Source organism: Acipenser ruthenus, chromosome 14 (assembly GCF_902713425.1).
Source record: "Acipenser ruthenus chromosome 14, fAciRut3.2 maternal haplotype, whole genome shotgun sequence".
Classification (NCBI taxonomy): Eukaryota; Metazoa; Chordata; class Actinopteri; order Acipenseriformes; family Acipenseridae; genus Acipenser; species Acipenser ruthenus.
Genome location: NC_081202.1, coordinates 12,077,833 through 12,095,574, shown reverse-complemented (window position 1 = coordinate 12,095,574; position 17,742 = coordinate 12,077,833). Strand labels below are relative to the sequence as shown.

Here is a 17,742-nt window from a genome sequence, read left to right as displayed (position 1 = left end):
ATTGGTACAAGTGTTGTGTCTTAAACATTTTTACATGTCAAATGATTACATAGCTCTGAGAAGAATTAATGATAACTAGTCAAAGCTGTTAACTTAAAAAAAAGATAACTATCTTGGTTTCAGAAATGTTAGACTTATGTAGTACCTGTACTGATGGCTTTGTTAAATTACAGAACAGACATCAGGGATGCCAGCTGCTTAACAATTAACCAGTCATGCAAAGGGCAGTCCGTTTAATCAAAGGTCTATTTTCACTATGCAAGGAGTAGCGCATGTAGGAATAATAATAATAATAATAATAATAATAATAATAATAATAATAATGATAATAATGATGGTGATGATCTAAACATGCAACCTTAACAAAGTACATTATGTGTGTTCCCTTTACATCTCTATTACTTATACAAATCAGTAGGTTTGTCCTGATTTCACGTTGTACCTGTATTGTGTACATCTATTTCATGACAGGATGTTTCTATAATGGGGTTGTTATCATCAATGGACAGACATTCCACGATCCAGCTGACTCCTGCTCCCAGTGTACCTGCAGGGTAAGACTTGTGTTTCTGTACTCCATCGTTGAAGGTGTTTGTTTTTATGCTTGTTTTTCCCACTATAGGAAGAGCTCATTTGGGTTGTAATGTATGTCGAGTTTCACTTTGTTAGTTCTGCTAGTAGCACACGTCTCTTTTCCTTAATTGAGGCTTCCCATACCTCTCTCCACTAACTCATCATTGTTTGTTTTTTTCAGTCTGGCTCTGTTCAGTGCATAAAGAGACTCTGTTCTCCGGCTCCTTGTCCTCACCCTGTTGTTGGGCCATGTGACTGCCCACTCTGTGATGGTGAGGTTATGATTTTTTTTAACTCCATTTTTTTTAACAAGTCCATGTCACTACTGTCATTAAGGCTTGCTGAAAAATGAATGAATTGGTAAGTACCATATACTTATTGGCCCCTTCCTGTCTTTTACGTTTAGTTAAGTTTACAGTTTATCAGAAGACCGGTTTAAAAAACAATACAGTGCCGTAGCTTGCCTCCATTCCAGGTTGGTCATGACGCCTAAATAATTCTCTTTTTAATCTGTGAATTTTGTGTCTCCTTTTTTGTTAGGGTGTTATTTCCAAGGAAGGGACTATATTGATGGACAAACCTTTCAAGGTTCCAAAGGAGGATGCCAAGAGTGCACATGCTTTGTAAGTCAGCCCTTCAGTAATCTTCCAAATTATAACAGCAGATTTCTGTCTTCTGCAGTGCCAGTGAAGTATAGGAAACCCCTTTTCAAAGAGTCAGTAAGTTGAAGCTGCAAGCACCACCAGTTTTCTCCATCAGAACACTGAGGCTGTGGTTCACATTGCAATAGTCTTGTGAGTGACTTGGAAATGGCAACTCCAGCTGACCTCCCAGTTAAAATATAAGATGTATTATATGAGAACATTGTGAATAGTTTAAATGGAATATGAATGGTAACTCCTCCTGCAGCTTTCCCTTAATTGGTAGCGTAAGTACTGAGATTTATATTGTTGCTGTGTGACTTCCTTTGGTTAGTTTCTTGACCCGGCTCATACTACATTTTTGTTAGTCAGCTGACTTTTAGAGAAATCTGCAGCTTAATGTATGACAGGACTAGGGGTCAGGCATTGACAGACATTAGGGTCGGTGAATGTGGTTTGTGTATGAGGCCAATAAGATTACATTTGAGTAAGTTTGCCTAATAAATGCACCTTCTTTCAATTGGTTTCTCTGCTTTTTGTTGGAATATCCCAGAAAGGTGAAGTGACATGTGGAACAAAAAAGTGCAGTAAGGTCTCTTGTCCCCACCCTGCAATCGACACATGCACCTGCCCTGTATGTGATGGATGTATTTTCAGAGGCAGAGACTGTAAAAATGGCGAAAGATTCCTGGATCCGAAGAATAAATGTCAGCGCTGTACTTGTCTGGTAAGGTGTTGAGGCACAAACTTCACTATGCTTTCCAGTGGAGTTCTTTTGTAGAAAAACATCACAAGCATTCACCTGGGGCATTCAGCTGCTTCTTGAATGACTCAAATTCACAAAATGAAACATAGCTTTTTTTTTTTTTTTTTTTACATCAGTAGATATTGATTAATTTTACCCTGTTTATGAGAATAAAGAAATATAGGAACTGTAAAGATTGTACATCACATCGGTCTCCAGTTATTGGAATGCAAATAAAAGGAGGTGGTCTTGCTAGCTGTATGATTTCATAACCGTATCTCCCTTGTTTGTTTAAAGAATGGTGGTGTCACATGTGTATCAGTAACCTGCCCAGCTGTGTCCTGCCGTAACCCTACCACCCCTCCTGGAGAGTGCTGTCCTCAGTGTACAGGGATCTGCCACTACCTGGACCGGGTCTATGAGACTGGAGCCACTTTCGACTCCCCTGCAGACAGCTGCTCGAAGTGTACATGCATCGTAAGTCATTCATTAACCAGATGATCTGCATGGGTGGCTAAATCAAAAGGTATAAGTTGCTATGATTTTAAACTGCAACTAAAAAAACATGCATGAGCATGTAAACATCTGCGTTCACACCAAAAGCGCAAAACAAGAAAATAGGTGAAATGTATTGGTCTTAAGTAAATGTTGTGTTCTGCTGACAGTAAACTTTACAGCAGATATTTATTGTATTAATTTTTTTTTTGCCATTTTGCACAAGCAAACCTATTATTGGCAGTCTTCTATACCGTAAGTTTGTACAGTTTTAACTGTTCAGTTGGGGGATATGTGGTACAAAAATACTACTGGTAGTCTTTTTAAAGTGATTTATGTGGCAGACTGCTATGTGCTTCAGTAACTGAGTGCTCTCTGGGATGTGCAGAATGAGGTAGTGACTTGTCACAAGACGCCATGCCCCCAGCAGTGTTCCCACCCAGTGCCCTCACCTGCCTGCTGCCCATCCTGTGACCGCTGCTTCTATGAAGGTTTTGAATTCAGCAACAGGCAGACCTTCCACTCGCCCTCAGACCCCTGCCAGCGCTGCAACTGTCTCCATGGAAACGTTGTGTGCACCACTGTGGTGTGCCCCCAGACAACTTGTAACAACCCCCTCACGAAACCAGGGCAGTGCTGCCCCGAGTGCCCAGGTAAAGACACCACTTTTCTTTTATATAACCATCTGGCTTTCTGCCCTCATGGTTACAAGGCATACATTTTGTATTGTATTATTATTATCAGTATTTATTTCTTAGCAGACGCCCTTATCCAGGGCGACTTACAATTGTTACAAGATATCACGTTATTTGTACTTACAATTACCCATTTATACAGTTGGGTTTTTACTGGAGCAATCTAGGTAAAGTACCTTGCTCAAGGGTACAGCAGCAGTGTCCCCCACCTGGGATTGAACCCATGACCCTCCGGTCAAGAGTCCAGAGCCCTAACTACTACTCCACACTGCTGCCCAATATTGTACAATATAGGAGGGGCGTGGTTCAAAATGCAAGGCAATCTGGTCAGGGTTTACTGGTCTGAGCAAAATAGCACCTATGCTTAGCCCATAATAATTTCTACCCAATGTGATCTGTCACATATCCTAATGAACACTGTACCTACATTGGTGTGATCTCCATCAAGCACTTAAGGTATCTCACAATTATGTTGAGGCAAAGGACTTATTTATATGATCTACTTGTCTTTTTTGAAGTTTGTTTTATATACTAACTTGTTTTTCTCTTTTGCAGTGTGCTCATATTTTGGGAAGGAGTATGCAGGGGGGGTTCATTGGCCTTCATCCACCAATGACTGTCAAGAGTGTGCCTGTGTGGTAAGGTCATCCTACCCTACTATGAGTTAAAACCTATCTGGGTATACTGGTAGCAAGTTTCATATAATTGGTTAACTGGTTCCATGCAGTAGAAACAAACTATGTTGGTTTCAAAAACCATTTTACTCAGGCAATTGCATATGAGAAGCAGTATCACACAGAAACAGATTTCTGTTCATGAAAGAAAGCATCAATGTGTAACTAATGTGAGTTTTCGTTTGTCAGCAAGGGGAGGTGAGGTGCTCAGAGGTGCGCTGTGATGTCACATGCAGCTACCCCTCCCGTTTGCCCGGTCAGTGCTGTCCCCTATGCAAGGACTGCTTCTTTGAGGGCGTGCTGTACAGCAACGGAGAAGACTTCACTCCAGACAACTGTAGGCAGTGCACCTGCAATGTAAGAAAGCCTCTTTACCTCAGGGATTGTTCACATGATGTCCCTTTCAACTTATTTTGAGCCAATTCTGTTTCCAAATTAAACTCAGGAAAAAAAAGCTGTTAATTACAAAACAACGTCACTTATCTTGACTGAGCCTGATTCTGTTTCACTTAGTTTCCATTAAAGATAATCTAATAATCTATTGTAAAGGAAATGTTAATATTCACACTAATGTGTATATATATATATATATATATATATATATATATATATATATATATATATATATATATATATATATATATATATATATATATATATATATGTGTGTGTTTTCAGTGACTGGGCTAAATTTGTGATCAGTTGAATTTTGGATGATGGAAGTATGATGACTACAGAGGGCCTGATTTCTTCATTGTGTGCAAAATTGCCTACATTGTGGCCTATATTTTCCACTATGGGCATATCGCAGGCAAATTACCCTCAACATAGTAAATGTATTACATGGGCAAGTTGCCCACAGTGGAAAATTGGGCCTTATATGTCTAGAATGGAAAATACAGGCCAGTATGTTTTAAGTGAAAACCTTTTGTTTCAGGGTGGGAACGTTAATTGTGGGAACACCCTGTGCCCGAGACTGAACTGCATGCACCAAGTGACGGACTCTGGCACCTGCTGCCCTCGCTGTAGAGGTAGGAAAATGAGAGATACAGAAAAAAAAGAATACATATATATATATATATATATATATATATATATATATATATATATACAGTGCCTTGCAAAAGTATTCAGACCCCTGACCAATTATCTCATATTACTGACTTTCGTTCTGTTTGATATTTTATTTTAAAACACTGAAACTCAAAATCAATTATTGTAAGGTGACATTGGTTTTATGTTGGGAAATATTTTTAAGATTAATAAAAAACTGAAATATCTTGCTTGCATAAGTATTCAACCCCCACACATTAATATTTGGTAGAGCCACCTTTCACTGCAATAACAGCTTTAAGTCTTTTGGGGTAAGTATGTACCAGCTTTGCACACAGTGTCGGAGTGATTTTGGCCCATTCTTCTTGGCAGATTTGCTGCAGGTTGTTCAGGTTGGTTGGACGACACTTGTGGACCACAATTTTCAAATAGTGCCACAGATTATCAATGGGATTGAGATCAGGACTTTGACTGGGCCACTGTAGGACATTCACCTTTTTGTTCTTGAGCCACTCCAATGTTGCTTTGGCCTTGTGCTTGGAATCATTGTCCTGCTGAAAGGTGAATTTTCTCCCAAGCTTCCGTTTTTTAGTGGACTGAAGCAGGTTCTCTTGCAGTATTTCCCTGTATTTTGCTCCATCCATTCTTCCTTCAATTTTAACAAGATGCCCAGTCCCTGCTGATGAGAAGCATCCCCACAGCATGATGCTGCCACCACCATACTTCACTGTAGGGATGGTGTGTCTTGAGGCATGGGCAGTGTTAGGTTTGCGCCACACATAGCGCTTTGAGTTTTGGCCAAAAAGCTCTGTCTTGGTCTCATCTGACCACAAAACCTTTTCCCACATCGCAGCTGGGTCACTCTCATGCTTTCTGGCAAACTCCAGATGTGCTTTCAGATGGTACTTTTTGAGTAATGGCTTCTTTCTTGCCACCCTCCCATACAGGCCAGTGTTATGCAGAGCTCTTGATATGGTTGACTGGTGCACCATTACTCCATTCCCAGCCACTGAACTCTGTAGCTCCTTCAAAGTGATTGTTGGCCTCTCTGTGGCTTCTCTCACAACTCTCCTTCTTGTTTGAGCGCTGAGTTTTGAGAGACGGCCTTTTCTTGGCAGTGCATGGGTGGTGTGATGCAGCTTCCACTTCCTGATTATTGATCCAACTGTGCTCACTGGGATATCCAAACACTTGTATATTATTTTGTACCCTTTCCCTAATCTATGCATTTGTATTACTTTATCTCTAACTTCTGTAGAATGCTTTTTGGTCTTCATTTTCCTTCAGATTCACAGCCTGACCAAAGATCCTTCAACAGTGGGGTTTTTATCTAGAAAATGTGACAGCAACTTTAATGGTTCACAGGTGGAGGCCAATGGTAAGGTAATTGTGTCCTCGTTAGGGCAATTTCTTTCATCGGTGTAAACTGGGAGCTTCCATAGCACAGGGGTTGAATACTTATGCAAACAAGATATTTCAGTTTTTTTATTTTTCTTAAAAATATTTCCCAACCTAAAACCAATGTCACCTTACAATAATTGATTTTGAGTTTCAGTGTTTTAAAATAAAATATCAAACAGAACGAAATTCCAATATACCATTTGTAATTCAGTAATATGAGAGAATTGGTCAGGGGTCTGAATACTTTTGCAAGGCACTGTGTGTATGTGTGTGTATATATATATATATATATATATATATATATATATATATATATATATATATATATATAATTTTTATTTCAGGAAGTTTTTGTGTCTTCCTAAAGCTTTTTATCTTGAATTATGTTGATATTTCTGAGTACTGAGTTACATTTCAATTAGTTGCATTCCTTCTGTTGTGTCCATGTTGTGCTGTGTAGGCTGTATGTACAATGGGAGGGAGTACACGGATGGCAGCAGCTGGTTTGCTACCACAACCCCCTGTATGTCCTGTATGTGTGTGGATGGAGTCACAACCTGTTCAGAGATTCGCTGCGTCTCACCTTGTGTTAATCAGATCCATGTTCCAGGAGAGTGCTGCCCGCTGTGTGCAGGTAGGTACATGTTTTATGTGTGGGTCATTTGAGTAATATTACCAGCAACTGACTGGGGACACAGTAATGTGGTTTACAGCTAAATCAGCTACATGGACTGGAGATGAGATAAAAACAAAATATATCTTAATTGTTGGAGCCTGAATAATACTTTGGACACTAAAATATCTCATACTAAACACGTCAAATCACTTTTTCTAAAAATTAAAATAAAAATAAAACATTTTGAAGTTAAGAAATTTGTCATAACACACACTTAAAATGAATTGCTGACAAGTTCTTGCTAATGCCATGACTTGTCAGCAAGAGTAAGAAGCCTGCCAAGGAATGTGTTGTCTTTGAGAAATTAGAGGTGTTCTTAAACACAATTTGCTGATTAGAAAAACCACCTTCTGAGAATTGGTTTTCATAAGTCAAGCTGTGTTACAGGTAGTTGTTTTTGAGTCCTCTGTCTTCTCAGTTCCTGCTAGCTCCTAATTTGTGTCCAAATTCTCCTGGACCAAGCATCAAATTTGACCTTTTTTTACAACAGTCTATTTTGCAACCAAAAACCTTTTAAAAATTGAACAGTGCAATTAATTTTGATGCCATCTTTACTTTTTATTAATATTATCCCTTTTGAGGTTTAAGAAACTTTTTTATATATATATATAGTAATAATCAAATGGCCAAATAGCAGTGTTTAATTAGTGTGCTTTTCCTTGCAGATTGTGTGTACAATGACAGAGTGTATGGTCCAGGGGACAGCTTCCAGCCTGCCAGTGATCCATGTGAGATTTGTACTTGTGAAGTGAGAGATTTTTTTTATTTGATTTATTATTTACACTTTTCACTCTTTAAAAAGGTCACACACTGAATCAACAGAGCACTCCCAACTCACTTAGCTCTTGGTTAAACTCATTATTTCACTTCTGTGAAATCTCTTGACAACTGGATAGAGACACCACTTAAAGTGACATTTCTTCAATATAGTTTCAGTGCTAACAGTGTATTGAACTTCAAAACAGAGATCATATTTCTATCTCCTATACTTAGACTGCCAGAAGACTGATATGATGTATATAGCACAGTTTATACAATGTACTGTATTTCATTCATTGTGACTGAAAGCCTAATGTGAACCAAAAAAGAATGGAAGGCATTCACCACAAGTTTGCAGCAAACTTGCAGGAACCTTGCCACAACAGTTTGCCAGAAGGTGTGTGTTTTGGTAAGGGTTGTCAAGACCTGACAAGAGATGGCCATGTGGTTGGAATTGACTGCCATTTGATATTTTAAAATACCTTTCATTCTGTCTATCAGACAAGTCACTGAAGCTAAAGAGAATGCCACTTGCAATGACCCTTTGTAAAACATTGTGCTCTAGAGTCAATCACTGTGCACCGTGTAATGATAGGGATAATAGTACTCAGATGAAGGTGAGGGTCATGTCTATGGTAGACTTATGACTCCCTATCCAGAAAAATGTACAGAAAGCCAAGTGTGCACAGCAATTTGTCTTGTAGTTTTAAAATGAAAATCAATTCAAAATTACTTAAAAATGCATACATTTTTAATGTTGAGACTTCTCAAAGTTTCCAAAGATTTATTTAACTATGTTGTTTGAAAAGTAAAGTGTTATTTTTTCACTGTTCAGTTAGAAATGCAAGTGTGGTAAAACTCACAAGCCTGCCACACAGTGCAGGAACCTATGAGGAAACTAGTCTGTAATATTAAGTCATATAATCACAATAATACTACTCACATGACTTGTTTGGACCGGTTACCGGTTTGTGTGAGGGTGTGCCGAGTGGCTGATGTTAAACAGGGAAGACGCACAACCAAAAATTCAGTTAAAAGAAACAAATACTTTATTTGTGAACAAAAGTAAACTTGTTCTTTCAACAAATAACTATTTACGCTGATCCTGGATCAAAACAAAGAAATACTAGCCAGAAAACACATTCCTTATATACCTAGACTACCACAGAGGTCAGGTACTAACATCCAGCCCACACCTAGAGCTCCTCATACCACCTTTTTATACCTTAATTGAATCAAGTACTAATGCCATATAATCAGTTAAAAAAAAACACTCTAGTACTGTATGTTTGTATGAGCAGATTTTTTTCTTCTTACGTTTTTGGGGGTGATTTTCTGCAGGTGATGCCAGATGGGGAGCAGCATTTACGCTGTTACCGTAAGCAGTGTCCAAGCCTGGTGGACTGTCCCAAGAATCACATTCACTTCCCTGGATCTGACCAATGCTGTCCTACTTGTGCACGTCAGTATTTCTATTTACAATGAATGACCAAGCAGATGAAAGAAAACAGTTTTACACAGCTGTTTTCTCATGTATATTGGATACCAGGCAACTTGTATGCAGGGCCCAAAATGAAATAGGTTACTGAGCTTTTTTTTTTTATGTATATATATAATCCATATGAAGCAACAGTAGTCATGGAGACACAGAACGGAATGTTACCAAGGGTAAGCACTCCATGTTCAAGGACAGTCTATATTTCTTAATCCTGATTTAAACCTCATCTCATTACACTCACATTATACTACCTTTAGCTTTAGATTTTAAAAACTCTTCATTACCTCGTAAGCGATCCAATATAATGTTGGGCTCACTTGTATTCTGGCACTTTCCAGGGCAGGTGTAATATGACGGTATTGCATGGAATAGACACTTCAGTGGTGTAGCTGAGCTCGTGATGAAGCCATTGAGGGCTTTATTTTGACCAGGTTTGAAAATCACTCATACAGTGTTTAGTTTGTAATATATTTGGCATTGACTGTGCTCTGACGATTGTGGTTTAAGTCGCATCTGTGAACAGTGAGCAAACAGATGGTAATAGTGAACTTGCGTCCTTTCCAAAAAATCGTTCCCATTATACTGTAATCACAGGCATTAGGTGGATGAGCTGTGCTTTCATTTGGGTACATTGGTGACATTGCAGAGGGCCAGATCAACAAACTGCCTTCTCTGGCTTTAGTTCTCCTGAACAATAATTCATGGAAATGAACCCAACATCTGGTGATTTAATGAATACAGATCCCTTTGTTATTGTAATCTGTTTGCAATTAGTATGTTAGAGAAGGGTGAAGGCAATCCATATAAGTTTTATATTTATATATTATTTTCTTTTAAATGGACCAATTGTGATCTACAAATGTAATTGTAAAATTTTAAAGTTTAACTACACACGATAAAAACATTTACTGAATATCAGAATCTGGGGATGTGCTGTAGCCTGTCCATTCATGCAAACATACATATGTCACACTAACATTTTTAAATATATATATATATATATATATATATATATATATATATATATATATATATATATACACGTTTATACAAATGCAATGAAACAACGTTCAGAATTAGAGGATATATTGAGGCAGCATTCATACCAACTGCTGGATTTATTTTATTTTTTATTAAACTTTGGTTTACAATTGATTTTTCTTTTTTGAAGATTTTTGAAATTTTTACTATGGGGGATAAAAATGTAAAACTTGTTTAAAACAATGTGTTTGTTTGTTTTCAGAGCCACTGAGTAACTGCACAGCCACTCTTGTTGGCAGTGAAGTCCATGCAACAGATGATCCATGTTATACCTGTCAGTGTAAGGTATGTCACACACAATATCACTTTTATTTAGACAGCAACAAGTGGTGTACAATAGACTACTGTACATGGGTGAATATAATCCCAAATTGACCCCCAGAATTTTGTTGTGGTTAACACTATTTAACCCTTTCATGCATGGCGACCTCATATGGGGACATATGGAAGATGCAGATGCATGATGGCCTCATATGAGAGTGCCTTTAATTCCCCTTTATAAAGCAATGGGGGAAAAAATGGATCTATAAAAATATGTCATGCATGAAAGGGTTGGAGCATGAACATGCATTTGATGTGTTTTCAAATGTTCAGTAAACAGTGATGTTCTTATTGTTTCAGTGTAATTTGCTATACCCAGATGCAGTATAAAAATGATCTCTGTTGTAACCATTAACTCTGGCCGTTAGTCAAGTTATACACACAGTAATCAGCGTGTCCTTAACCCTTGAACTCCTAGTCAGTGTCTGGGGTTTTCAACACAGGTGGGGCTTTCGCTGCTTTCTGTTGGGCAGTTTGTTTGATGGGCAAGCATTCATTACAATCTGAAATATGCAAAGCAATCCAATCACCAAAAGCAGCACATATGTTCTTGTATACATTGTTGTTATAGTAACCCCAGGATTCATGTTTCTAAAAAAATAAGATTTCTTTAATCTTTTAGGATCTGACTTGGATTTGTATTCACCAAGGGTGTCTTCCTTTAAGCTGTCCAACTTCAGAGCAGTTCTTTTCTGTAGACTCCTGCTGCCCTATCTGTGATGGTAAGCAAATAGCTGTAGAGCTCAGACATGAGACATTCATTAACTTCAGTAGTTACCCATGGGAAACCTTTTTTAGTTTATGGTGTGAAATACTTGCTAGTTTTCCAGAAGAGTTCACAATTAAAGAACCAGGACAAGACTTCACAATTAAAGAACCAGGACATTGTGTTCAAAGACCACTGGATGTACTGTATGGATATATTTGTACACTGGGCAGCTGTTTGAGATCAAAGCCTCATTTGTAGAGGTAAATCATAGCCTTACTTACATCAAACATTATTTCAAAGGAGTTTATTTTCTACTCCCCCTTTTAACGATAAATAAATAAAGCCCCTGAAGCTGCGTTTAACTTGCAGCTCAATTTTTAGTAAAGGAATTATGGACTTAACAAGCTGTAACAGTTCATCGCTGTCACATTTGAGGTCAGATTGAATACGCTTGGTGTAATTGCTTACACTGAAGGTGAGGTGAAGTCCTCCTGTACTTATGCAGACTCTTAGCACTTTTTTTTTTTTTGAGACAAGGTTCTCTTAGCTAGGCTGATTTCTGGTTTAGTCAAATACCAGACCTTGAACCCCCATCCTGTTCATTACATCTGCACTGAAAATGTTTTTGTCCTAATGACAGTAGTGAGATTTGATAATGAAATGTCCATATACAGTACAAATAAACTTGACGAATGTCGTTTGTGTTGGCTCCAGAGTGTGTGATTGAAGCTGAAAATCGTCGTGTTTCTGATGGTGAGAGTTGGACAGACAGTGTGGATGATTGCATCACCTGTACATGTAATGTAAGTAAAATGAGAATTTTCCCTGAGCTGCAATCATGCAACTCAGATACACTATGCTTAACTGCTTCTGCAGTTAGTTGATTTGTGACAAATATTATATGTATTAGTATTCACACAGTTATTGTACATATTATATAGATAGCCAAATGTCCTCAGTTTTGTATTAGAAAGACCACTGTAAACATTTATATGTCTAAAAAACAGTAGGTACTTGTCTTAATATAATTTTTTTTTATTTTTTTTTATTTCTTAATCATGTGGTTTGCATTTTGTAGTACCTGCGATAAATTCATATAAAAAAAGTGGATTTTAAACAGTGCATCAGTCAAAGTAAATGAGGGCTCAACCACACTTTAATCATATTATCTTCTATACCTGAAGATTAACATGTAGCTGTAATCCCTCTTTTTAGCTTGGTCACATCGAGTGCCACATTGAGGAATGCACTTCAGTCATTTGCCAGGATGGCCTGGTAAAAGTGAAATCACCAGGGAAATGCTGTTATGAATGCCAAGGTATCAGTCAATTGCATTGCATTATAATATTATAACATAAATATTTTTCAGCACCTCATGCTCTAAGGAATTTTCCAGTGCGCTAACATAGTAGTCACGGTAAATTAATACAAATATATTGAAAAAATGCCGACATATTTAAAGGAATGATAACCAATTATAAAATATACACTGCAGTGTTTCTGCTAGTGTTTTCTTCTATTGTAACAACCTTGTGGGTCTTCCAGTGCTGGGTTTGTCAATTACAGATGATGTTTCTCTGTACTTGTTGATTATGCTTCGGATACCACGCCTTGAAAATCGAGCGATGCGAGCTATTTTACTCAATGTTTTTCCTTCTTTATGCAAGTCAAGGTTGTTATAATCATATAAAACACTAGTGGAGGCTTTCGGTAAATTGTTGATGCTCATAATGCATCAGAGTAGAAAAATGCAACACTAGTGTCCCTTTTCTTGTGCTGTTAGTTCTTTGCATGTCTTACCTCTTGGAGTATCTCATCTGTCTGGTCCAGTCTTTGAATAACCAATGCAGGTGGTCACCCTGTTCCGTTGTATTTTAGACCCAGACATCTCGTGCATGTACCAGGGCACCCTGTACCAGTCCAATGAGCACTGGGAAGTGGATGAGTGCACAACCTGCACATGTGTCTCAGGGGAGGTCCACTGTCAGACTGAACGCTGCCCACAGGTCTCCTGTGCATCGGTAGGTACTCCACTAGGTACTCAGCAGGTACAACCGTGACTCCCTTTGGAACTGAGGGTGTGTCACAAAATCACTTACTGCAGATTTGTTTTTCATAATAATAAAAATAATAGTATAGTGTAGGGTGAGTGGAGCCATTACCCATTTTGAATTGGCAGTCTGCTGTAAACAGTGAGAGCTATTTCAAGACAAAAAAATGGCTTAAGAAATCGCTCACAATTCCCAATGTTATTTTTATAGGTTAGAAGCCTCCTTTTTATTGAATTTGATGGCAAAGTTAAAACTAGAATTAACCAGAGATGTGTTCTGAGCTGATGTAATCACCCCATTATCAGCCTGAGAAATGCAAGGGATGAATTCTAGTGACTGTTTAATATTTAAATGGACATTTTAACAGCAGTAACTATGACTAGAAAGCTAGCCTTCGAAATCTTGAAGATTAAAGATGTATGTATTGAGCACTTAAAAGGACTGGAGCAAATAACACACAGAGACAGTGATATCTAGTATACCGTTATATAAGTTGCGATACAAATAATTGATCCCATTCATCTTTTAAGGATGAGACCCCAGCTCTGATTCCTGGCATGTGCTGTCCACACTGCATTCCTCGGCCGGCTACATGCATTGCATTTGGAGACCCTCATTACCGCACTTTCGATGGGAAAATGATCCACTTCCAGGGGGCCTGTACCTATGTGTTGGCCGAGGACTGTGAAGGGGGAGATTTCAGGTGAGAACAGTTTCTTCTGTCAGCTAATTCTTACCCCAACAATAACCTTTTTCAGTTTTAACTTTACAGCTACAATGTAATAGAATTTGTGTGTGTAACGGATATATATTTGCTATGCTTTTCCATGAGTTGAATAAATTAAACCATACACATTTATTATTGCTGGAGTTTTGAGCCATACATTCTTATATACTAATGATAAACCATTTTTTATGAACTTTCAGCATTCATGCAACCAATGATGACCGAGGTCGTAAAGGAGTCTCATGGACTAAAGAAGTCACTGTACTGATTGGGGATGTTGTGGTGCAGTTACTACAAAACTGGGTTGTTGTGGTATGAGTGTTGCATTTTTAATGTGTGTAAAATATTCATATTGCTATTCAATTAAAGTTGTTTGTTTTTATTTTGAACAGAGATCTAATGCTTGAATTTCATGTAACAGGTGGACTATCAGACTGTGACTTTGCCTTTCCTCAAAGAGCCATACATATACATAGAACGCAAGACAAACACAATTTTACTGAACACCAATATTGGAGTAAAGGTAAGTTTGCTTTTTGAAGGAATAATGATTCAATCCCATGCCCGGATTCACTTTATAGTCTTCTATCTTAACAATATTTTGAAATGGTCCCAGAGGTTTTTAATAGCCTAGCAAATCTGGCCATGGCTCCAAATTTGGCCATGGACATGGCTGCAGTCATTCCATCAAAACTGAGGTAAATGTCAATTCAAACATGAAATATGGGTTGGACTCTGAACATGTTTTATAATGGGGAAATGCTGAACCTGTTACAAACCTGCAGGTGCTATGGGATGGGAAGTCCCACTTGGAAGTGAGTGTTCCCGGGACATACAAAGGACACATGTGTGGTCTCTGTGGAAATTTCAACAACTACCCCCAGGATGACATGAGGATCCGCACTGGACAGATTGTCTTATCTGAGGCTGCCTTTGGAAATAGCTGGAAGGTTAGTGGATATCTTGAGATTAAGGTAAAAAAAACCTTATTATAGATACAACTGTATAGTCCTGTACTGAAAAAATAAGACAACACAAACTGAATCCGTGCATACTGTGCTCCGTGTGACCACTGTTGTTAATGACATGCCATTGTTCTAAATTTCTCTTTCAGGTTCAAGCTGAGAACCAAACCAATGCACACTGTACCGATGGAGAGGATATTGACCCGTGCAAGGAGGCGGGATACCGTGCACGCAAGGAGGGCAATGCTAAGTGCAAGATCCTGAAGTCCAAGGTGTTTGAGCGCTGCCACAATGTGGTCCTGCCAGAGATGTTCTTCGCCTCCTGTGTTTATGACCTGTGTGCCTGCGGGTCCAATGGGGATGACTGCTTGTGTGATGCTCTGGAGGCCTATGCTTCAGAATGCAGGGAGTCTGGAGTCATTCTTCAGTGGAGGTCACCTGCTCTCTGTGGTACGATGCTGTTTATATCAATTTAAAGGCAGAAAGAAGAACTGTCCTGTGAAAATGAAGACATTTTAGTAGATCTTAATTGGGATGGGTGACCAAGTAGAAGAGCTAAGGGTTGGCATCGTCTGTTGATCCAATTTTTGTTTTAGAATCTCAGCTGGGAGGATCTTCAGAAAGTGGATGTGTTAATGATCAGGTAGAGAGAAAATGGATACTACTGGTTCCTTCAATTATACTGTGTGTGCTTATCTTCCTCCACAGCTGTGGGCTGTCCCCAAGACCGTGGTTATATTTTCGATGAGTGCGGCCCTCCTTGCCCCAAGACTTGTTTCAACAAAGACGTGCCTCTGGGAGTGATAGAGGCCCACTGCTTCAAACCCTGTGTTCCGGGCTGCCAGTGCCCAGCGGGCTTGGTGGAGCATGAATCGCACTGCATCCAGCCAGAGGCCTGTCCCAAGATTATCTACGGCAACATCTGAGAAATAAATACAATAAGGAAACCTCTTGAACTTTCAACCATCACAATAATGGTGCTATAACTTACAGACATTGCACAGGAGGAAACCAGTTATGACATTAGATTTTGTTTTTATCTTTAAGTCCATAGTACATTAATTAAGTATTATCAGTGCCCCTTTTCATAGTGTTCTCCCTGTATGATCAAGGGAATTTAAGCCATGAATGTGGGGAGTATGAGTATGAGTTTGAAATAGAGCATTAACTGAGGCAGAGATCTCATATAATAAGCAGAAACTGGTGCTTTATTTCATAACTAATTTACTTCCAGAGCAGTTAGGGTTAAATTTCACAGAGAATACACTTTCTCAGGATTCTCTGGGTATATTTCTGTGTTAAAGATTCTTGCCCAAGAACAGGGACTGTAACGAGTGAAATATATTTGTTACAGTATATATGCAATTATTTGTGAATCGTTTTGTTCATAGCTGGGTGAAAAATAGTATTGTCAAACCCTAAGAAGTATATTGAATTTTGTGACATTTTCAAGACCACTGTTTTTTAGTTTTTTTTTTTTTATACAAACAAAAAGTTTCAGTTTTTTTACTGTATATTATTTAAACATATATAATACTACTGTATCAGGTATTGCTTGCTTATAAAAGTAATATCTCAGTTTTAAGAATATTATTTTAAACAGCTGAAAGGAGCCTTATGTGGCCTGGAGTGTACACACACCAAGAGAAATTAAAAGTAAGGTTTTAAGATTTATCCTGTTCAGACCCAGGGACCACACATGTCCATGTGACTAATGGGATTTCTCTGTGTATGAAAAATAAGTCAGGAGTGAAGGAGATTGACTAACCTGTGAGTTAAATTAGGTTGGTGTTGTGAGAACCTGTGCAAGGAATTGGCTTGTTATGTTCTGGACTGATCACAAACTAAGCGGTACAATTTAGAACAGCTTACCAGTGACTATGGCTGCCTTCCGAGGACCAATAAATTAGTTCTAGGAATCAGTTAGGGGGATTGTCAATTTGCTTTCAGTAATGTTAAAAAAATGGTATGTACAAAATGTTGTTGATCATAATATTGCTTGACTGTTTGCATACCTTCATGACATACAGCTGTCTGATTGAATAAAAAGAAAAATGTAATTCTTTCAAATAACAGTGGTTTTATTTATATGATTTCACTGTGCTAAATCAAAGTAGATTTTATTTTATGTTATATATATATATATATATATATATATATATATATATATATATATATATATATATATATATATATATATATATATTCCTTTTTTATATATTTCTTTATTCTTTTAGAAATCACTTGATATTTGTGAAAAGGTGTTGTTTTGTAACCCAAATGTATTTAATACTGGGTTCAAACTGTGATTTGAAGTATTTTTAGAAATACACAACAACATTATCAGTGATACTGGTTATATGTTTGTATTTATTTTGTTTGGGTTTTTTTATTGTGTTTTATTAAAATATGTTTTCTTAACACGTACGTGCATTCTTTTTATGTTGATAACTGTTTGTAACTAAGATGTCTGAACTGGTCCCATGGTCAAACCTGCATCACATACCTTGTAAAAGAACACGGTTTTGAAAAGCTTTTGTGATGCTTGTGTAAACAACTCCTTACTTTTGCCTTTACTCTGGCAAGCATTGTTCTGAATGGTTGTAGAAAGCCTGATGTTCATTAATAATGTAGCCCACTGGCTGGAGCATGGAGGGTTGGCTACTTAGGAAAACTCTAATTGTGTATGTATTTGTTTTTACACTGGTCATCCCATTG

General features: G+C 38.0%; 1 protein-coding gene across 1 annotated transcript in view; it reads left to right on the top strand.

The window, feature by feature from the left end:
• Positions 1-17,445, top strand: part of LOC117419560 (kielin/chordin-like protein) — an 82,516-nt gene extending 65,071 nt beyond the window's left edge. The window contains exons 32-54 of the mRNA XM_034032419.3: positions 472-554; positions 755-845; positions 1,114-1,196; positions 1,768-1,941; positions 2,257-2,436; positions 2,843-3,107; positions 3,705-3,787; positions 4,013-4,180; positions 4,761-4,854; positions 6,738-6,911; positions 7,619-7,701; positions 9,054-9,174; positions 10,454-10,536; positions 11,195-11,294; positions 11,996-12,084; positions 12,497-12,599; positions 13,160-13,302; positions 13,863-14,035; positions 14,260-14,371; positions 14,481-14,582; positions 14,845-15,009; positions 15,174-15,474; positions 15,733-17,445. Coding sequence (XP_033888310.3) covers positions 472-554; positions 755-845; positions 1,114-1,196; positions 1,768-1,941; positions 2,257-2,436; positions 2,843-3,107; positions 3,705-3,787; positions 4,013-4,180; positions 4,761-4,854; positions 6,738-6,911; positions 7,619-7,701; positions 9,054-9,174; positions 10,454-10,536; positions 11,195-11,294; positions 11,996-12,084; positions 12,497-12,599; positions 13,160-13,302; positions 13,863-14,035; positions 14,260-14,371; positions 14,481-14,582; positions 14,845-15,009; positions 15,174-15,474; positions 15,733-15,950 — 3,188 coding nt within the window. The 3' untranslated portion in view covers positions 15,951-17,445. The remainder of the gene's footprint in view (positions 1-471; positions 555-754; positions 846-1,113; positions 1,197-1,767; positions 1,942-2,256; positions 2,437-2,842; positions 3,108-3,704; positions 3,788-4,012; positions 4,181-4,760; positions 4,855-6,737; positions 6,912-7,618; positions 7,702-9,053; positions 9,175-10,453; positions 10,537-11,194; positions 11,295-11,995; positions 12,085-12,496; positions 12,600-13,159; positions 13,303-13,862; positions 14,036-14,259; positions 14,372-14,480; positions 14,583-14,844; positions 15,010-15,173; positions 15,475-15,732) is intronic.
• Positions 17,446-17,742: the final 297 nt, after the last annotated feature.